Source organism: Echeneis naucrates, chromosome 9 (assembly GCF_900963305.1).
Source record: "Echeneis naucrates chromosome 9, fEcheNa1.1, whole genome shotgun sequence".
Classification (NCBI taxonomy): Eukaryota; Metazoa; Chordata; class Actinopteri; order Carangiformes; family Echeneidae; genus Echeneis; species Echeneis naucrates.
In genome coordinates this window covers 19,788,163-19,811,081 of record NC_042519.1, presented here as the reverse complement: position 1 = coordinate 19,811,081, position 22,919 = coordinate 19,788,163, and the positions used below count along the sequence as shown (strand labels likewise).

General features: G+C 42.5%; 1 protein-coding gene across 1 annotated transcript in view; it reads left to right on the top strand.

The window, feature by feature from the left end:
* fbxl17 (F-box and leucine-rich repeat protein 17) overlaps positions 1–22,919 on the top strand; it is a 199,876-nt gene that overhangs the window by 120,321 nt on the left and 56,636 nt on the right. The window contains exon 9 of the mRNA XM_029510041.1: positions 21,378–21,454. Coding sequence (XP_029365901.1) covers positions 21,378–21,454 — 77 coding nt within the window. The remainder of the gene's footprint in view (positions 1–21,377; positions 21,455–22,919) is intronic.

Here is a 22,919-nt window from a genome sequence, read left to right as displayed (position 1 = left end):
CTATTATACTGCTCTGCACTCTGTATCTTAACCACAGTTTTGCACGCACCGCTTTTCCTCGGGAGCTTGTTGTTTTACCCGCAACTCTACCTACTTGCATTCTTATTTAAAGTTTATGAGAGGAAATCCATCTCTTTATCTGTTGGTGCCAAATCACAACAAACAGGAAAAGGCTTGGCTTTCCCGTTTTTCGATTTTCTGTGCGCCTGTGTGTTTGTTTGTTTGTTTGTTTGCTTGTTTGTTTGTGGGAAGTCACAACAGTTGGCACGAGACTTCTTGGCTTCTTCAGGCCGATTTAAAAAATGGTGAGAATAATCACTGGTCTTATGGAGATATACTTTGCTGTCGTGTGAAATGGAAATATTATTTTATGGAAAGAACAGTTTTGCAGCGGTGGAACAGACTTTGTTCCAACAGTTTGGATGGATGCAGCCGAAACTGAAAGATTTTCAGTCTTAAATATACTCCTTTATTTGTCTTAAGAAGATATCTCACCTTTTCTCTGCATTACAGATCAATAGAGAAAGAAATATGATAAGAGAGGGGATGAACTAGATTTTGCACATTTCCCCTTTTTTACGGTGAGAGGAGGACAAACAAGAAAACAAGATACCTGAATCCATTAAAACCAAACATTATCCAACACCCTGTGCCCCCTCCTCCTCCCTCCCAGTGCACCTGCATCATAATGTAAAACAAATTCGAACAAAGCCTTGTGAAATTGAAATAAGCCTCTCTCAGCATTGGCCTTGGAGTTAGTTTATTAGAATCTAAAAGGAGCCTCAAAAGACTTTAAACCCCATTTTCACAGGGAAATTAGTTTTTAGGGAAGGATACATTGTTCACATTTGGAAATGATGAGTTGGTTTTGCACAAAGGGGAATCTTTTTGGTGGGGACTCTTATCAGATCAAGTCACCACAGGTAGTAGGATGCTAGATGTGTTTTTGTTTGTCCAGATTAGTTTGCAAATAAAGCTGAGAATAAACAGCGTTTGGTCTGTTTAGACTTATTCCCCCATAAATACTGTGTATATGTGTGTGTGTTTAGTATTTCAAGGTTAAAACTGAGTCATTTGCATTTATACACACTGTCTATGCACCTAATTCTTTTCTCTATAACAATGCAAGTTAAAAGGAGTTTGGTTTACACTGGTGCAATTAGTTTTCTGTGTTTGGAGTCAATCGCCGAGATTCTCCCTGGATTCTCACACAGAAATGTTTCTGTTATCTGTCGTGATTTCACTGCATTAATCCCTTCAGGGCCCATCCCAAAAGGTTCCACCTTTAATAACTGCACACACTGTAGAAATATCACCTAGTATCAAATTGATTTTTTTTTTTTTTTTTGTAATTCCTTTTGCCAGCGGGTTCACAGAAAAACCTTCAATATTAAGCCTACACCAATTTGCATCAGTTGATGTATATTAAAAAAAAAAAAAAAAAAGAAAAAAGTGCTGTCATGTTTATTTTAACAATTCATATATTCCTGCTTCTTCTTTTTATTTTTTGAGGGGGTGGTGGATGGATTGTCCCAAATATGACAGAGTAAGCAATAGATATCAGGGAGTTCAATGAGCAGTGATGGACAGACAGAGCGAAGGGAGAGGCTGAGCTGTTCTTTAGATGGACAGTTGGATGGATGATGGATGGATGGATGGATGGGTGGGTGTGTGGATGGGATGATGGAGGAATGCAAAAAGATTTCTGGTAGCTGTTGAGAGAGGCCCATGATGGGATGAAAGACTTCGAAGGCGGTGGAAAAATGAAAGAAGAATACAGCACCTTGTCTGCACCTCAGCGAATGCTTATTGGTTTCTCATTCTAATAAACCTCTTGCTTGGGGCACTCACAGGTGAATAACAAAGTGCTTATGGAGGCCATACATTCATCTTCTTATGCTTTTAGTCCCACATTTGTACCTCATTATTACTCAGAATAATGTATGAGATTAAAGCTGGAGAGACTCCCGGGTAAAAGGGAAATAATGCCTCTCAAATGTAGAGCGCTTTCAATATATTTAATATGGCAGTATGTGTTGTCTCTTATTAAAGTGATGGACTTTTTCGAGTTGTCCTTAATTGACCAACACCATTTCATCAGTTGTAGACAGGAAAAGAGTCTTTTTCCCTATTTGTAGTCCTGTCATTTAAAGTGTCTCGGAGTCTGATGATGAGTCAGATAAGAAGAGAGAGAGTGGCTCCTGAAGATGAATTACTGATGGACAGATTGTGGAAGTGATGGTGGTGAGGAGGAGATGGAGTGAATTACAACTCCAGTTGTTGGCAGCGTGATTGTGTCCTTGAGATGAGACTGCTCTGCCCGCGCTGCAAAGTGTGGCTATGTGACATTAATTCCTCCATTACCATACCTGTAGCACGCATCTCGACTGGGAGGACATCTGTCCACCTTGGTGCAAAGTTTGAAGTGCACGCATGCGTACACCTGGACCCGCACGCTCGCAAACAAGCCCTCCCCATCACGCTCATCTCCTCTCCATCAGCCGCCCCAAAACACAATCAGTTTTTAGAAAGAAGAAGAAAGCAGTTAAGGAAGTCGCAGTGGCAGCAGCAGCAGCAGCAGCAGCAGCAGTAGCAGTTGTGTGTGTTTGTGTGTACTTGTGTTCAGTGTGTACAAAAAAAAAAAAAAAAAAAGAAAAAGGTAGCGGATCTGCCAATAATGGGGTCCACACTCCCAGTTGTCATTTTATAACAGCTTGTAGACAAACTCATTACATCCAACACCTGCTCCTGTCACGTACTGCTGTGTGCGCGCGTGTGTGTGCGCAAGTGCAGTTTAGGAATCTGCCCCAGTTTACCCTCAGCCATTTATGTTTGACTGACTTTTGAACCTCTTTTCACGCTCTCTCTCTTTTTCTTTTTTTTTTTTTCTCTTTGCATTTTTACTGTGAACATGCAAATCACAAATGAGGAGTAGAAACTCCATCAGTTAAAGTGATTTTTTTTTTCCCCAGGGGAAGGCACCAAGGGTGTCTAGACTTCAGGTTTTGTTGTCATCTTAAGAAAAGGACAGACAGACTGCCAGCCTCTGACAGCCTACAGCCTTGGAAGCTGTCGAAAAGTTGACACCCAACTCCACCAAGTCTCAGCTCTCAGGCCATTGTTTCTGCTCCAGACCTTTTTCCTGCCTTTGTGTGTTAGACACTGGAGTATGTCCTCATTTCGAAGGACCTCTCTGACATGGGGTTCGTGTTGCAGTAATGAAGGAAATTGTCTCTTTGATGTACACGCATTATGCGTAAACAGCCTTCCCTTTCTGTTTCCTGTCGTTGCCACATAGACGTAGTTAGAGGTTATCCACAAATGAGTGTTAACTGCATTCTGGCCTGCATAATTTGTGGCCTGACATTTAGAATTGATTCATACACACAACGTGGCAGTGATTGCTGTGACGGATGGATATACAGCTGCCCTGATCCGAGGGAAAGGTGCAGGTGACTGCAGAGGAAATTACAGTTTAATTGGTTTTGCATATTTACCGTTTATGCTTTTTACAACTTCAGTCAATATCCAAGTCATTTGAGTTGAGCGGACCAACAAGCTCCTGCTCAGAGAAAATTTTAAAACACTGAAACACACACACACACACAAATATATAATATATATTTAAAACTGGAAAATAAAAAAAAAAACTAGCTGTGTGTGTATATTTTTCCCCTCAAATAAAGACAAAACTGCGACAAATGCCAATGTCAAATTTTACATCTGTTTGTTTCCTAAAACTATGCAAATGACGGCATTTGCAAGATAAATAACAGTTGCATGTTCATTTTTATAAAAAGCAAATGATAACACCCCCACAGACAGCCTGTGAAGAGTTGACCACAAACTGCCATGTGTTCAGTTCAGTTCACATCCAGCTGGTCCCCTTTTCTACGTATCATTTCCAGGACCCCCCCCCCCCCCCAAGTCTCAAGTCTAACCCTTGAATATACACCGACATACAATTGCACGAGAAATGATAAGATAATAAAAAACTGAAGGTAATAACTCTAGTAAAGCTTGTGATATCCTGGAGGTGGATTAGATTACTCACGCAGAACATAGAAAATAAAGGCACGCGTGAAACTCATGGATGAAAGAGACATCCCAGACAAAGCTAGGTGTTTGTGTAGGAAAAAAAAAAAAAAAAAAGAGAGAGAGGCAGGTTCCTACTGTACTCTTAATGTATTAGACGCTGAGCCTCATCCCCATAATGGGAGCAGAGGATTAGGGGGATAATCCGCCACGTCTTTTCTTTTGCCTCCATCGTCACTCCTTTTACCTTTCCTCTCATTTTCTCTCTCTCACTCTTCTGTTGCCACAAGATGCAGACAACGCAGTGCTAAAGAGAAAATCAGCACAACAACATGTATGTGTGTGTGTCTGCTTATGAGAGACAAGTCCGATGGGAATGGCTGAGAATAATTAGCTCTGGTCTAATGCCGGGTCAGTCTTTTCTGGCATCAATCTGCATACCAGGCTTTGTGTATACGGCTTTTGTGTGTAGGTGTGTTTGTGTCTTTGGTTTATGGAATTTCACGGTGCGTTTCTCAGCCCGCGCTCGCGCTTTGCATGGTCATGCTCTCGTCTGAACTGTTTATGTTGAGGTGAACGCTGGCAGACAACATTGCAGTGATAGAGTTTATTCTTTCCCACTGCCCTTGACCAGTCTCTTAACACAGAGAGCAGGCAGATAAGAGAGGATTTACACACAATACTGAAGCCATTACCGTTCGGCTTTCTCTCCCTCCCGCTCTCTGGGGTTTGTTTAGTTTTATCAGATCCACTGGGATGTGTGGATGGCAGATTGAATGTCCACAGCCATGGAAAAGGCCAAGGATGTCTAACCTCCTATTCGCACGCTGCTAGCCTCATCAACAGAGGGCCCTTTGTCCCACAGCAGTCAAGGAGATGGGCAGTACAAGATAATTGCATTCGGACAATAACCGTCTCCTTTTTTTGTTTTGAATGTGTACAGTCTCTTTGGGATGAAATGGTAGATGAGTGTGTCTGTGCGGGAGGTACGGACAAGGGGGTGAGTGATTCTGTTTGTGTGTCTTTGTGCGTTTGTGAATTTCTCTAACTGTATGCATGCAAGTATGAATGAATGAATGGGCTTGGAGTTGGATCCAATGCTGAGCTGTCATTGTCTGTCACGGGGGCTGAATGCTGACCTGGCATGGACTAGACAGTGAAGTCATAACTTGACTGATAAGATTCTTCGGGAGCTGCTATTAGACCCGAGAACTGGCAATAAAGACAGCACAGAAGCCAAATGGATGTGAATGACATGCAGTGGAGCTGAATGGCAGCTTCGAAACTATTAGCTCCCATAGACACGCACTCGTTTCCTCCCATGATGTCATTCTGGGTGCTGAAATACAAGAGGACATCATCCCATTTTGGGAAGATAGATATCATACGTGTGTGTTCTCCATTTTCAATGCTAAGGGGGTTACAGTTCTATAAAATATGATATATTACATCAGGCAATATAAATGGGATTACCTAAATGTTTGTGAAGGGAGCTTTTAAAGCCTTGGGGTGGATTAATTGCTGTAAACGCTGTAAAGCAGAAAACCCACAAATTTGGAGAAACGGTAGGCTTTTTCAATGCAATTATATATATTTTTTTATTTATTACCTGCATTGAAGGGCCGTTACAGGGAGGCTGCGTTTGAAATCTTTTTTTATTGCTTGTTGAAAAAAGTCATCTGTTCTAACAGCTGACTGGTTCTGCTGAAGTTCTATGAGAAAATTGATTTTAAACCACATTGCACTCACAGTCTGTAGCATATGAGACGTGAACCTACCTACTGCACTCTGTGGCTCTAATCAGATATTGCACAGATGCAACAATTGCAGTGTCTATGACAACATTACTGCCTTCAAGCCCAAAGCTAACTGCCCCTTCCTCATTGCTCCCAGTTGTACACTATAACACTTAACACAAGACATTTTGTATTAGATCCACTTCACAGACAGCCAAGAAGTATGTTGCCCAATGTATTTCTTAAAGGCTTAGTAAGTGGGGGCAGGGGCGGATTGTTTTGGTTTTATAATGAATGGATTAGTCCGGAGGAGAATGTCAGCCACTGTTGTCAATTATCACTATTCTCTTTGAGCCATGCTTGACAGAGAAGAATCACAGCCGGCGCCTGGATCACTTTCTCACTCGCTCCGCCTTTCCTTCCTCCGTTCTTCTCCCATTCACTCTCCGGAGCTTCAGCTGAGTCCCATTGTGCAGCCGTCTCCTGGCATCCCCCTCTGCCTTTCCTTTCAGATGTTCACCCACTCCATTTAAATCTTGTTTATTCGCGGCTGTGCCTTTTTTTAGTTACATTGTCGGTGTATAAATATATTTAGTGTGTTTCCTCCTCTCCTGTCCGCTCCTCTCCTCTCCTTTCCTCGTCATATCTTTTTCCTCCACAGAGGGTGTAGCGGGGTTGACAGGCAGTGAGCTCACAGTTGTAACCTCCCTGCCACCATGCCAGGCAAGGCGCCACTTGAGGGTTTGGCTGCAGATTGAATAGCTCCCAGAGATGTCATATCCAGACAGCCTCCCTGAATTACATTTCCTGGTCTTCCCTGCCTGGCTGACTACGTGCCTCTACCAATCAAGTAGCCTGAAGTTGCCATGTGGCTGCCCACTCCGCTCTCCCCCATATTTCCTCTTTCTGTTTACCTCGACCTCCGCCGGCTCCCCCACCTTTCCTCTCTGGGGTGCGTCCCTCACAGAAATGATTCTTTCACCACTTTGTCGGCTGATCCAACCACTGCAAGGCAGACCAGCAGATGGGTGATCTGATTGGATGTCAGCCTATGTTTATTTCCTCGTTGTTGGGATGTCAGATGAGATAAAACATTGTTCTGCTGCATATGTCATGTCCCCTCTGCCAGGTTCATGAGAAATGAGGAAAGTTTAGGTTTAACGCCGCATCGTTGAACAGCTCGGTCCACAGCTCTCAAAGGATTTTGAAAGAAATGTTTCAGTTTAGACTTTTAGTTTTTTTTGACCGTCTGTCTCTGTTAAACATGTTACAGACATTGTTCGTCAACTTTCTCTCGTACTGTGTGATTGTAACCTAATAATCCAAAATTTTGGAAAACATACCATAAATTATACAGTTGGCAGCACAATGTGATTTGCTTTTCAGCGCAGACATTAGCTCACCCAAGCAAACTTAACTCTAAAAAAAAATTGGGCAAGGAAATGGTGAAAGGACGATGAAGATTTCAGTACAAAAAAAAAAAAAAAAAAAAGAATACTTTGAAAGTTTATACACTACATGTCCACACAGAGTTTAGCTAAAAAATTGGAAAATCATAGCATGTGCCTTACTCAGACTAGTGATCCTCGCTGTGGTTTTGTTGTTGCTGTGTATGACCTGATCTGGCCAGAAGGTGGGTTATGTGAGCTGAAAGAGGGGAAAAAAGCCCAGCGAGGTTTTATTGTGGAGGAGTGGAGGGCAGCCTCCCCTCTTATAGCTGTCCCTCCGTAAATTGATGAATGAGGAACAGCTTCATGTGGAAAACAGAATGAATCGCACACCAGAGATACATTCAGGACGTGCGCGTCAACCCACACGTGAAAACACCCGCCAGCACGCGCGCGCAAGCGTCTAATTGCACTCAGTTGGAAGTGGATGAAGTTTGGCTTTGTGTGAGAACAAACAGGTGGCGGATTGGACATTCATACCCTGCACATATATAGACACACACGCATGTACATAAATACACACACACCTCAGGTGGTGAAGTGAGCTCCCATGCTGTGTGGATTTGTATTAAAGCCGAGACATAAAACTGAACTGGCAGGCTGGGAGCCGTACAACTCCAGCCCTCCAGCCTGCTACTTTGGGCTGAGTCCGCCTGCATGTGTGTGCGCACATGGTTGTTTAAGCATGAGAAAAGACAATGTATGCAGGGAAAGTCTTTTTTTTTTTTTTTTTTTGTTGTTGAGATGTTGTGTACCTTTGTGGACGAAACCTTTTTTTCGGTCGAATTTAGCTTCTGTTTTTCAGATCAGCCCTTCCAGCTTTTGGCAGCAGACCTTTCGCTGCCCGTCCTTGAATGTTAGTTGGATACTAAAAGGTGCTGAAAAGTTGCTGGAATACAGAGAGTATTATTGTGGCCTGAAATATGTTAGTCTTTATGTGGGTGCATTATCACCCTGTGCAATTAGGATCGGCTGAATTTACGGTGGATGACATCACCTCGCATGACGGAGGTGATGAACGAAGCAGCATGATTTTTATTGTACTAACGGGCTAAAAAAAGACGTGCACAACTGCCTATGTTGCATTTTCAGTACATACCTGTGTTCACACACATCTGCGCAGGCAAAACGCGTGTTGTGCCTCTCGATCGGGATCACAGCGTGTGCTTTTCTGGTGCATGCATGCAAACATGCTCACATGTCAGTGGGATGCTTATTATGGTTGTTTATGACGATGGAAATTAGCATTCTCTATGGTTTTGTTTCTTATGGGTGGGGATGATACGGACTATAAATCTAAGTTGTCTGTGTACAGTGTCAGGGCGAATTACACACCCTTTTGCTGTGGCTTCGTCTTGTAGTGATAGTGATACCACGTTATTGTGTCTACACACACGCACGCATGCAAACTGATACTCGGTTGGTGTGCAAATCCTAGCCGCACAGCTCCCCATCTCTTCTGTCTCCGGCCCATGCTGAGTGTGTAATGAGCGGCGCTTGAGTAAGATTAAGGCAGATATTGTATGGCGTTGGAGGATTGGTTTCACTTTGAGCCTCAGTGTTGTGGTGGAGTGCACTCCAGTGCTTTTGCTGGCTGGCTGAATGGCCAGCAGGATCCCCACTGTTAGTCTCTTGTCATTTGTCATAGTGTTTTACTTGACAGTGCTAATGTGTTTCGAGGCAAACACGTACCACCCATTGGGGGGTATTTTTTTTTCCTTTGGATATGTGAACACTGTCGTAAACTGTAAGGAGGGGCGCTGAGATGATGGCCATGGAAGGATGAGAGGCGGTGGTAAAGGGAAAAGACAGGGACAGAGGAGGGGCTGTTTTGGACCAGAAGGGGGGTCTCAGATATGTTGGCTCCCTGTGAAGCACATGAGGAGGGCAGAGGGGACGTGATCGTCAGGAGAGGGTGGTGTTATGAGGACGAGGAAATCAAAAGAAATTGCATGAGGTTTTGGAAACGGGGAGAGGGAAGCACAGAACGAGGGAACAATGCTGCAGAGACCAAAAGAGGGATAAACAGAAACAGAAAGGCTGTGAAAGACGGGATGTGCAGATGAAGGGGTGACAAGCAGAGCATAAGAGAGAAACGCTGAGTGGGAGGGAGGGAGGGAGATGAAGAAAGAGGATCCCAAGACTGTTATCATCTGGAATCCATAGAGACTGGACAGGCAGCATGAAGAGGCTATAATCACATACATCAACAACACTGTCTATTAAACCTTGTCCCTCTTCCACTCTGTCTTCCTCTCTTTGTCTCTTTAAACCACCAGGCCTGGTCAATTTGCCAGCACACTAAATAAAAGATCTTTGAAAGGATGAAGACTGTAATATCAATTGTTAGAGGAAGAAAAGAGAACAAAGGCTGTTCATCCGGCTCCTTGTCCTGGTGGTCGTGTTTTCAGGTGAATGTGCTCCTCATTGACATTCATTTTCTGGTGCTCTGTGAAGTAGGGGCGGACTGAGGGTTTATATATTTATTCAAGTTTTGTGATTTTCCGATAAGAGTGTAGCAGGAATAGGAGAAGAAAGGGGGAAATAGCTAATGGCCCATCAGGCTGCTTATTAGATATTAGAGGGAGTCTGTTCCCCATGTCTGACATTGACAAGTTGCAGCAAAGGAAGAGCAAAAATTAGGAAAAAGTATCTACAAATATGCATCTGATTATCTGTATGAATCTAATCAAGGGAGTCCAAAAAAAAAAAAAAAAAAAAAAAATGAGCGAAACAACAGTAATCATAACATGCAGACGCTTTTCCAATTCAAATCTTTTTCCCCATCTTTTGTAAATTATTTGTTTTGAGTAAAGATCAAAATGAACTAAATTTCCAGGTTTTTTTTTTGGGGGGGGGGGGTGGAGTTAGAGCTCACGATGAGCCCTTTATTATTCAAATCTATACCTAAAAGCACCTAAACTCGCCCGGTCCCTCTCCCTCCCTGTCTCCTCGTCCTCCTCTTGCCTAAGCTCTGTCTGCTTAGCCGGTGATAAGCCACTGGAGCGTCGCCTGCTTGAGACTGCTTCAACACATTCACTTTGCTGTCAAGCTAACAGACTTTTGTTTCCTCAGCGCATGCTAAAGATGCCATCTTTTAGTATGAGGAGAAAGAGATGAGGTTTGGCGATGAACAGGCGTTATATGAAGCAACGGGAGATGGCAACTTCAAGGGTGGGATAAATCATACACCCCCCCCCCCCCCAATCCAACCTGCCGAACCGCACCACCTCCCTCCCTCACGCCCACCCCCCTCTGCTGTCCCTCTTTGAAAATCTCCTCACTTTTTCTTGGCATGAGATCAAACAGTGTGTTCCGTTGGGGAAGTTCATTTAGGATTCCGGCTTTTTTCGAAGGGTGTTTGGGCCAATGAGCTGGTGAGCCAAGCAACATCTGTTTTCATGAATACATAATGGCTGTGTGTCACAGAGTCAAACGCCTGCTCAGAGAGACGCTCCCACTGTCATTACCATCATGTTTACTTAGCCACCAGTTTCACATTAGGATCTCTCGCTGTCGGGTCCTGATGGAGGGAACAATTAGATTAGCAGATGGATTATACAGTACATATATATCTGTATATACATAATTGATCTATCTCTCTGTATTCTGGGTATTTTATTTTTTTATTTTTTTAGTTATAGTTTTAGTTCAGGCGGTTCAGTTGTATTGTGCTGCATGATTTATTATCTAATTTATTATGATAACACCACAAAGGGCATTGAACAAACATTATAAGCTCTGAATCAAGCAGGACAGTTCAGTGATAGTATCTTGTAAGAGTTGGTGTAGGCCGAGAAATTAGGTGAGAGGACATTAAACCTCGTCTTGAAGCAAACCAAACGTTCGGGCCTAGTGTTTTGTGTTATGATTGTCAATTCCAAGATGGTGCCGCTCTTTTGAGGTTGAAACGTTACAGTACTCGCCGTTGCTTATGTTGCGCTGGAGGCAGTGGAAGTCAGGAGGTCGTGGCCAGGTCAGTGAGGCCTCTCCAGACGTGTGGTCAGAGTTCATTAGTCAGGGATTACTGTTGTCACAGTGAGTCACTGCTCCAGCTCCATGTTTATTTAAGCAGAGAAGTAAAAAAAAAAAAAAATTGTGGTTCGATTTATCCTTTGAATGCCTTCAACATTCACAATTCTTACCCTGAAGTTTCACACACAGTTACTATCCTTTCTTACTGACCTGCTGTACAGGGCCGTGACCTCATGTTAGCAAAAACTAGAGCTCTCTTTTCCAGTAACAACATTTTCCAGCTTAGCGGTTGTGTGTACAGAGTGTGTGTGTGTGTGTGTGTGTGTGGTATTGATGACTGTTATATTAGACATGTTGAACTACTTTCATGGACCCACTGTCTCATAAAATGATGAGACACTGTGACGATGTGATCTGGCATAGCTGTGGTTATCCTGCGGTTGCTCCGTCAATCCCATTAATGCGCTCCTTCCTTTCACACTCCTCCTCATCATTTCTGCTCTGGTTTTGCTTTTACTCTACATTCTGCTTATGTGTTTGTTAATTTTTTTTTTTTATTTACATTTTTTCTGTTTCAGTCTCACTTAAAAAATTAAATTTTTCCAACTTTTGAGGAAGACTCTGTACAACCTCAGAAAAAAAAAAAGAAAAGCTCACTTGTAAGCACACATTTTTACCATCGATCAGCTACCCCGTCCAGTTCGGTATCTATTGTCTCTACTCTCCCCAAGTCTTTAGAACAGTGTGAGTCCATTGATTAGGGTTTGTCATCCTGGTGTGTGTGCTGGTAAACCACTGATCCTAATGAAGCTGAGTCCATCCAGCACGGCAGCGGCAGCAGTGAGCAGCAGCACCAAAAATGTAACAGCTCATTCGTTCTCAACGGGAGCCGACTTATGAGGCAAATTCAACGTAATTAAAGCCAGTCTGTGTAATTGAGGTATTCCTCTCTCTATCATAGTAGCGCGGAAATTACACGCTGCAGTATGACTTGTTGGGCGATTGTACAAAATTTGTTGTGGTATAATTCAGTGGCCTCCCCCTCTCCAATCCTCGCTCTCCCCTTTCCTCCCCCCCCTTTTCTATCTTTGTCTCCGCTTTTTCCCCTCCTCTTCATATCCATTAGCCTAATGAACACCCTCCAATTTCCTGCCAACGGGACAAACACGGCACGCAGCATTGTTCCTTTCTCTTCTTCTGCGTGGTTGTGCGCATAGACACACTCCTGAAACACGTGTGCTGCGTTTGCATGTGTTTTTGACACAGAGACAGAGAGAGAGAGAGAGAGAGCAGGCAGGAGAGAATACATTGGTAAGCGCTCATTAAAATAGATGGCGGTAATCAAAGTGCAGAGCAATTAGCCATGGATGAGCAGGCGGAGGGCGTACACTGTGTGTTACCGTGTGCCACTGTGTCAGGCCTACTGGTAAACATCATGATAGTTCACCTCTCCCTGCGTGCGGACACGGAGCAGAAGAGTTACGATATGCAGCCCTGAGGGGTATGCTCACCTCAATTTATCACAGTCAGACTGCCTGTTTTCTTTAGTGCCTGAAACAAGATTCTGTTATTAGCTGGTAGTTATTGGTTGTATTCTGCGCTCTGGAGAAATCACATTTAATCATGGTCAGAAGCAAAAGTATTTTTAATAACAGGAGTTCAGATAACAGATAGTTTTCTTATTAATCAATATTGATAAAATGTTTTAACATAGCAGATGGCTGGATAAATTGAAATATCAGTAAATTTTTTGAAATCTGTGTCTCAATTGTTAGGAAAGTTTTGTCAATTTATGAGACACTGCACCCTGCAGTGTTTAACTTATTTATACAAGTTATAAAATATTATGCAGCACTTGATTAATTTAAATAGAAACAACACAGAAGTTATCTTTAGTGATCACAATGCTGAATGTACTTAATATGTATGAGATAATGTGGTTTAAATAATGAGAATAATGAGTCTGTAAAAATAAAAAACAACACAAAGTTGATCTATGCTGAGGACACAACTATTAAAAAACGTATACAGGCTGCTGAAGTGTTTTTCACCTGCTCTACCTGACTGCATGATTCAGAAATAAAACAGATACATCCACAGTGTTTTATTCCCTACTGTGACATTTATCATGGGCAACCATCTCTAACCCAACTGTTCAACTCAGATGGGCAAAGCTCCACTAACTTTTTCTGCACGTACACACACACACACACACACAGATTTACACTGGTGAAAACACCACTGTGTCGACTCAGACCTGAGGCTGTAAGTGTTATCTCCATCTGCAACGGGGCAGTGCTCATCGTCTCTTGAGTTATTTATTGTGTTATGGCTGCAGCCGGCTGACCGCTGTGGCAGCGAGGGGCATGGCATTGCTCTGCAGAACACAGTTGTTCATTTACAGGTGAGGATCTCACTTGCATGTCCTCGGGGGTGGGGGTGGGGGGGGGGCAGAGGAGGAGAGGAGGGGGCAGAGTGAGGCGCTATCAGAGCTGTGTGCCGTGTGAGTGATGTCAGGCCAGTTTGGTTTCCGCTGGCAACCGGGAAGCTGCTTTAAAATGCTGTTTGTGCATGTGCATCACGGAGGGCCCGTCAGCATTGGCAAGGCAACAGGCTGTCCATTTGGATAAGCTTCAAGTGAATAACTGCCACTTAACCTCACAAAGTGCTTAGTTGGCTTTTCCCTGTGGTTTTTGATGGACAAATGGACTTGTGTGTGAGCAACGCTTGATTTTGGAGATGTTGAAAGTGCCGGCTGATATCGTACGTAATAACAGCCGCAAATTTACAGGTGAACTTGGATCAAAACATCTTTAGAAGCGTGATGTACTGTTGAACTCTGTATTCTTAATTTATATACCTCTAGAAACTGCCAAATGACCATTTGGTCTGAGCTCAGAGTCGAAGTCCTGCTGTCTATTAGAACTTTGGCCACTTTCTGCGGCACTAGAAGTGCTTTATCCTGCAATTAGAGCTGACGAAAACGCTCCAAGCTTTTAAAGAACCAAACCTTGACTGAGGATGAGAGGAGACAGCGGCACATTGAAGGGCCTCGGTGTTTCTGCTTTCTGTTAGTTGGCTTTGCAAAGCGAGCTCACTCGTTGCTCGCTTCTGCTTTCCCAGACAAGAGGGGGGGAAAAAAAGCAGAGGTTGGACAGGAAATCTGAGGATGATGGGCATTTATGGCTCCAGTTATGACCCCATCGGCACATTTTTGAGCGGGCTGATGACAAGCTGCTGGAATGCCCTGCCGTTTTGCAGAGTCATTTGAAAACATGATTAACGGTGGTGGAACACAATAGGAATGTGATTCTCATTTGAGCGGTGGGTATGGAGGGCTAGCCTGGGAAATCATCCAGGCCCTAATTGCTGAAGCAGACCCTGATTCAGACAGCTGGAACACACACACACACACAAACACACATTTACACACTCGCTCACTGAAACACACACAAACGCTCAAATGGCTTGAAATGAAAAGTGTATCTTACAGCCGTGGCTTCTGGATTCATAATTATATTATGGCAATAAATAAATATGGGATATGTCTGTAAATATTCTGTCATGGTGACTTTTTAGGAACTGCAGCAGAAAGTGGCAGCTTTTCTGAGGTGTGAATGTTGTTCGCTGTAATACATTAATTAATGTTTCGTCATTTAATCTCATATTTTCCATTCAGAGCTGTTCCGAAAGTGTCTTAAAAAACTACCTTGATAGTTTTTAGAAAACACAATGTTTATTAAATTCCAAGTGAGCCAAAGAACAAAAGTCCAAGTCTACACGCTTCATCTGAGGGTCAGCAATTTGAAAAACAATGAACACATTCCCTCTCATTCAATAAAATGTGAATTGCTTCGTTTTAAGATTGTTGCTCTCCTCTGTATGAAGTATTTGCTTACTGAAGGGCTCTTTTGAGGTATTGGTATTTTTATGTCCATTTATATTAGCCCAATGAAAAAAGCCTTAAAGTTTTTTGTTGGTTTTTTTTTGTTTTTTTTTTTTTTTTTTGTTCAGAGGATTCCAGAAACTTAGTGTTGCAGATCATCTGAGGAAGCAGAACCCTGCTCCCTTACACTTGTGTATGGATTTATGGGTGATATAAAGAAAATTTACAGCAAGAATCATTTTGCAAGAGCGTTCTCTACGGAAGTATAAACCACCGTCTTGCCTTGCTCTCCTCCTCTGTGCTGCTCCGCCCTTCCATTTCATTAAGTCTAAAGACAGCCATGGAAGTCTGAAGTCTGGTCTGTCACCAACCCCCCCCCCCACACACACACACCTCCACCCCCCAACCTCCTGCTTTTATGTTTTCAACCTCTCACCAGACCTTCAACTGCTTTTCTTTATACATTTCATGCCTGCTTTCTGTGTATTTCACCCTCTTCCCTAGAAAAATCATCCATTTCTATTTCCCGGCTCCTTTTGTGTGGCCAGACAGCTGTGTAATTGTGGACTGTGTGAGGAACGGGATGAGATGAGGCCTCGTGTTGGTCGACGCTGCGCTGGTGTACCTACCTACAGCCATTCTCTCAGCAGTGTCTTTGTTCCTGCTCCATTGTGATAGGCTAGCTAAAGAGAGGCGCTACACATGTTGTTTGGCTGCAGGACTGTCTGCAGCCTTTGTGATAAATACGGTCTGCTGTTTCTCTCAAGTATTGTTACTATTCTTCCTCGTGCTCCCTGTCTGTTTGGATACCTCTGGCTGTGTCGCCTAAAAGAAGATTAGCTTCACCTCTGAAAGACACAAACAACACACATAGGCACATACACACACACATAGTTTGTCACTTGCTCCCTTTATTGTCCCACATCTCCTTGTTGAGCCTTACTTTAGAATTATTCCAGTTTCTTTCTGTTCGTGGAAATTTGCTAACTAATGTGTGTGGAAGGAGAGACGCCTTTTGTCTAAAGGAAGTATCTAATTCCTGCCAGTCACCGTAATGATATTATTGAGATACCTGAAAATAGTAAATAATGCTCCTCATCTTCAATTTTGTGTGTTGTATTGGATGTTGTGTATCTTCTTTGGCAAGTGAATTAAATTCATTAAAGTGAAGGGCGGAGCCATGAGAGTCTGTCTCCAATAGATCAATTACACTTAGGGGATTGTGAAGAGGTAACAACTAACATCTGCTGTCGCACTATTATCATGAGTGTATCATTAACACAGTATCATCATATCACATTTAACACCAATGCCAGTAGAACGCACACCCAAACCAAGTAAATGACCACAACGACGATCAGTGTCTATAAATGGATATATTATAATAGTCAATATTTGGAAAGTGGGACTATAATAACAGTGTTTAATTTAATATATACAATATATTTTGTAATTCTAAAAACAAAATAACAAATTACAAATTGGAAATAATAATAATAAACACTAATCATCGCAATCTGCTCAACGCAAATCTTAAAAACTGTGAAGGTTTCTTAATTTACACCGTAACTATGGCAACAAGCTCATAGCAGAGATTAGGTTTGATCAAACACAGCAGCAGGATTAAGGTCTGATCAGTGGGCTTTGTCAAGGTATAACCTCTGGTTGTACACACACACTTCTCTCAAAAGGCCAGTTGTCCTGTAGGGCAGCTTTGAGCACAGTATAGAGCTCAGATAGAAGAAGTGTTCTGCTGGTTGGCAGATGATTTTCTGAGAGTTAATCCTCTTCGTCTTCTGTCGTGTCTCAAACACAGGTCAAGTCCGCGTAAGTGGCCACATTACATGAGATGTTCGGAGTGTTTTTTTTTGTTTGTTTGTTTTTTTTTAAAGACCTCCTATTTTTTATTTTATTTTATTTTTTTTTTTATTTTATTATTTCCTTTTTTGAAGCAATGATGACTCACTTGATGTTGAAGACTCAGTCTTTGCTGTAGGAATACGTGCAATGACAAACCTTCTATACTCTTTGGACTTGACTTGAAAGTCCATTTCACTTACTTCACTCCTCCTCCTGATAATGTTGCTCTACCGTTTTATTATTCAAGAGTTTCTCAAGTGCAAGAGCTCCTTAAAGAGAAAAAAAGTGCTCTTTGCAGACATACTTTTCAATGCATATGAATAACATTTTAATAACATTGCTATAAAGTTGGCCTTTTATTTTAGAAATGAGCAGTAAAGAAACCAAAGTAATTTCTAAAATTTTTAGTAAGTTAATGTACCACATGCAGCTTTGCAGTTTGGGTTGGGCAAAATGGTCTGGGAGAGAATTAATCCAGAAAATAAAAATTGATGTAAAAAAATAAAAATAAAAACAAGTTTAATGCCCCTCAGTATGTGACATTCTAACCTCACATCTTTGGCTAATCATTCGTTTGTACCTCATTTACATGTAAACCACGCTTTTCTTCATCACAAGATAAATAGTCAGTGATATAGTTGCCATTTTCTTGGTGTAACAAAATTGAGTTTCCTCCATAAAAACTCCAAGGGAAGAGCAATTAAGTATCGGAAATGCTAATTGCTGGATGCTTTTTCTCCTGATAATGTAAAAAATATAATTGCAGCTATTTCACTTCGAAGAGATTATTAAATTGTTACTATTATGAATACTCTACAGAATATTAGACGAGCAATGAGGTAACAAACTCCCTCTCTTTCAGTTCCAAGATGCGTTACATCAGCTGGGACCAACTCTTGTTTTGTTACTTTGGTTCAGCCCCCAATCCTTCATCATGGAATCGAACAAAGGCTAAATCTTTGGCAGGCAGCATTAGGTTCCTGGCAGGAAAATAGAATTTAATATAAAAGATGTTTCAGGGTTAAGTAAAGTCCTCGAGGTCCAGTTGTGTGGGTGCAGTAATTCAATTTAGATAGAAAATGTGTACACATCTTTGTGTTTAAGGATGAGAAATTTCCCCATAAAAATCCTGGATCCCTGCTAAAAAACAAACAACCCTCCACAAAAAAAAAAAAAAAAAAAGGAAGTTTGATTTTGTTTGTGTGCATCTGTAAGAATGAGATAGAGGGAGGAATGACAGTTTCATTGTTTACCTCGAGCTGTTTGCGCCGACAGCATGATGACAGTGAGCCGAGCGCACACTGACCCTCGATGAGGCTCGCTCCGCTGGTCCTCTCTCTCCCTCTTGCCTGCCGGTCACACTAATTGCTTAAACATTCACTTCCTTAGTTGTCATGGAAACTGTTTTATTGTCATTTTATTGGAATTGGTGGCTTTGAGCTGTATGTTAGCAAGCTACGTAACCATAACAAAATGCCTTCTCTGGGCTTTTCTTATGCAACTATAATATTCTTAAGAGCCTTTTTTTTTTCCTCCTCAGAAACGACTTGCTTGACTTTCTCGTTTTATTCACATGTCATCTTCACTCACTCCTCATCTTCTGTTACTCCTTTATCTTGTTTATTTTTTTGTTATTATTCAAAATCCTCCTCAGAAAAACTTAAATCATAAACGCAGCCTTCATCTTTGTCATCTTGCATCTTATCTGTTTCCTCCCCTCCACTTATCTAGTCTCCACTGATTCAATGCGACCTCTGTTCTCATTGTCTGTTCTCCTATTTCCTCATTTTTCTGTCATCTTTCATCATCATCATCATCATCATCATCATCTGCCATTTCTCCTCTGAGTTTTTTCTTCCTTAAGCTTATTTCTATTCCTGCATATCACACTTTATCCTCATCATCACAGTCCTACACATTTTCTCTTTGTCACTTCATCAGTTCCTTCACCTATCCCACCTCTTTTCCTAATCCTCCATCCCACGCGCCTCCATCAGCTGCATCATCCTCCCCCTCCATCCATTTTCTGCTCTTCTTATCTCCTCCACCACTCTCCTCAAATGTGTTTTTCCTCGGCACAGTGTCTAAAAAGTCATTTGTCCTCTTTCTCCTCTTCATCCTACCTTTTTACTAGCATTTCCCTCCCTTCTTAAGCACCGGCAGCAGCTTTGTGAGCTCAAGCACCTCGCCACCCTGTTGACTTACTCTCTACTCTGCATCCTAATGTGCTTTTCTCAACATTTCCTCCTGTGGCATTGCCTCTATATAAATGTTTAGTATGCACACTGTGTCCGGCAGGAGCTTTTGTCACAGGCTCTGTACATTATTGAAAGCGAGCAGATCACTAATTCATGTCAGCCTTGTGGGGTTTGCATGGATGTGGGTGGGAGCTTGTTGCTTCTTGAAGGCCTTTCATGTGACTAGAACCACATCTTAGCCATCACACACGACACCTCTGCTCCATCCTCCCTTGCCTCTTTTACTGTCTGATTTCACCTCACCTTGGCCCCATTAATGACCTCTTGTTCTTTCTTCTTTCCTCTCCTTTCTGTGGCTCTGTCAGTCCCCCATCATGTTGCCCCTTTGTCTCTGTTCAGCCTCAATTTGCTGTATAGAAGATTTCTACTCACCCTGTTTCCTGCTGTAGTTGCTCTCCCTCTCTCCTCGCTCCCTCCCTCATCCATTGATGTCTAATCTAATTGCTTTTGCTCTGACCCCGGGGACCCGGGGACAGTGTAACAAGCTCCCGGTGGATACACTCTGCCTCCGCCTTCATCGCTGCATCCTTGAATTGCTACTTTCTTCTTATCTGTTTCCTCAACCCAGTGAGGAAACTCTTCCCAGTGCATTCATTCATTAGCAACACTAATGCCGTAGCCCCAAGACGCACAGCTTGATATTGTAATCCCACTGGTTTAAGTGAATCTAATCAAAGTCTGACCATAGCTCAACATCGGGTCCAAAATGACTGATTGCAACAGGTGCTTCTCAAAACCGCCTCTTAGAGAGGATCACGGAGAGAGTGGTTGATAAAGTGGGATGAAGTGAGAATCAGGGGGAATGAGAAAAAAATAAACAAGGAGAGGAGAGAGGGGAGAATGAAAAAGTAGGAAAATGACAGCAGGGAGAGACTTGCAGGACCAATGCAGCCGAAATGTAATGGAAAAGGTGAAATATGAAGATGCAGCCCAGTGAACTAAAACAGATAAGCCACAGCACATTTTACCAGCTTCGGCTCCATTCAGAAATAAGGATTTTAGAAATATGACACACATTTTAACTCCTCTCTCATTCCCCCTGAATATTTGATCCCACAGATCCGCAAATAGTACCACCTTAAACGAAACCTGAAGCAAAAGCCCGCTGGCTTGCAAAACATGCTGTGTTCAAGAGGCTCAGGATTTCACTGCGCAGAATTCCCCGTTGATCTGCATCCTATTTCCACTCACCGTTTGCTAGATAGTGAGGATTTGGCACAAAAACACATGAAAGAGGCTCGAACTCTCCCAACAAGGCATCGCATGCGACGCTCGGTGTACGGTGAGATAAACCAGCGGATAGTGGATAAATATGAGCAGTGCGTTTTCAGAGTAACCTCAGGTGTCTGTCATGTCGCCTGGCAGTGTGTGAGCACAGTACAGATTCCTTGGCAGCACAAATGCCTCAGTGTTGTTCCCTATTTGACATGAAGCTCAATGACAGCAGACGACTCAGCACCAGTAATTCCCATCCAGTGTGTGTGAGCTATGAGTGTTTTTCGCCTCATAAATATTCATGAGAGAACACCAGCACCAAGATCAAAACGTTTTCTCCTGAAGGTTAATAGGTCAAATGCGTTGATCAAAATGTAGTTGTTGCACACACTCCTCTCATTAGAGGCATTTAAAGAGAATCATTTGATACAGATACTCTGATCTTCCCCTTGGCCCTCCCTTGTGCATACTCTCTTTCTCCCCCTCTCATTCTTTCTCTCCCCCCCCCCCCCCCCCCACACACACACACACACACACACACACACACACACAGATACCCTCTGTAGGTCCTGTGGGCTCAGGCGTAGGGTTGAATGTAGATATCTCTCTTTGAAGTGAGCAAGCTTTCTCTACGTGTGTGTGCACGTGCGAGCACACTGGTGCTGTGTTAGTGCGTGCGTCTTTAATCAGATCAGGTGTTTAATAATTAATAAGTGTGTTACAAGAGGCTGAGGCAGAATATGTGAACAGCTATGACCCCGCAGCTGTACTCTTTAACCTTTACTGCGTTGCGTGAGCGTGAGAGGGGGAGATGCGCAGAGGAAAGAGCTGCTCTGTGTGCGCAGATTTTGGGATTTCGCTGATATTTCAAGCCTTCAAGCGAAATTGAAACACAACAAATGTGACATAGACGCCTCGGGTGACAATTGAAACATTTGTTCTTTCTCTCTGTGTCTCACTGTAGGTGTGTGGAAATCATCGCCAAAGAGGGGAGAAGTCTGAAGGAGCTCTACCTTGTCTCTTGTAAAATCACAGACCACGGTAGGACACTTTCAATCACTGTCCCTTTGTTGCAGTCAACCTCCAACGTTATTACCATGACTGTTATTAACCGCGGGCCCTACCCTGATTCAGGACTCATTGATTTTACAACTTGCGCCTTAAGAGACTTGCAAACAGTAAAAATATTATTGAAAGGTTTCGCACAGAATTGCGTAGATGTGCTCGGTGCAGCTCGTAGATGTTCACACTGTACTGTGTGTGGATTTATTGGAGTTTGCTTGTGTTTCTGGATCAGAGTGTTGGCTGACAGGAGACACGCTGAGTGTTTTCCTTCCCAGGGTAGAGACAGGCAGCCTTTATATCCCTCTAGCATCATCTCCCCTTTTTACTTTGTTTACACTACCTTCCTCCTCTGCTTGATTCCTCTCTGCCATATGTTTTCCAGACTACCTGAGTCTTTCATCACCTGCAGTACAATAAACTATTGGAGTACAGCGTAGCGAAGCATCAGGACTGCACTGCTGACAAATACTGCTTGTATGAATCATTTGATTCTTTGTGTGGCGCTGTGTTTGTCTGTTGATGAAATGCTTGTGTGTGTGTGTGTGTTTGTAGGTGTGTACATGTGTCCCCTTTTGGGAGTGTCACAAATGAGAGGTCCTGGCCTTGTAAAAAAAAATTCTGTCTAGTGCTTCCTTTTTTTCCCAGGAAGTGACTGACAAAAAACAATTGTAAATAATGTTTTCCTTTTTGAAGGGTCCAATCGTCCTTTCAAATCAAAATACCAATAATCCCAACCGTGCTCAAAACTCAAAATTGTTTTTTTGAAGTTTAATTTGACTTTTGTTCTGATTAAGTCCCATATACTTATAATCAGGAATCGATTGTGGCGGTTTCGTCTCGTTTTTAAATTACATTAACTCGTTACTGTCTGAATAAATTACCTTTTCAAAAATGCACAAAGGGACTAATGACAAAAAAACAAACAGGTCTCCTCTTTGTTTAGTTCACCGTTTTGTTTTGGTTTTTTTTAGTTTATTTTTGCCTCAGTTGCTTGTTTTTTAAATTTGCTGTTGTCTGAATGATTAGCGTATTGTAAAATTCAAAAAGAGACTAGTGAGATAAGAGACAAGCAGGCCCTCTGCTTGTTAGTACCATGGTGTTTGCTGGAAAGCTTAGAAAGCTTAGGCTGGGTCGAAATCCGTTTTTGTTGTGGGATTGTAAAACAAATTGAGGCGTTGTATGATATTTGGATATACAGATTAACTTGATTTGTATGATGCCGTATAATACATTTTTTCAGGGCCCGGCCTCCAATGTTGGCTCTACAGACACACATTAGCCTGCATGAACACGCAAAAAAACATCTATAAAATAGAAATCAATCACTGTTGGTGTATGAAACACATTCAGCTCAGCTCAGCCGCAGCTGTGAGGTGATTTTTAACGCGGTGACCACAGCTACTGCAGCATCAAGTTAAACACATGGACTTTTCACACAAAT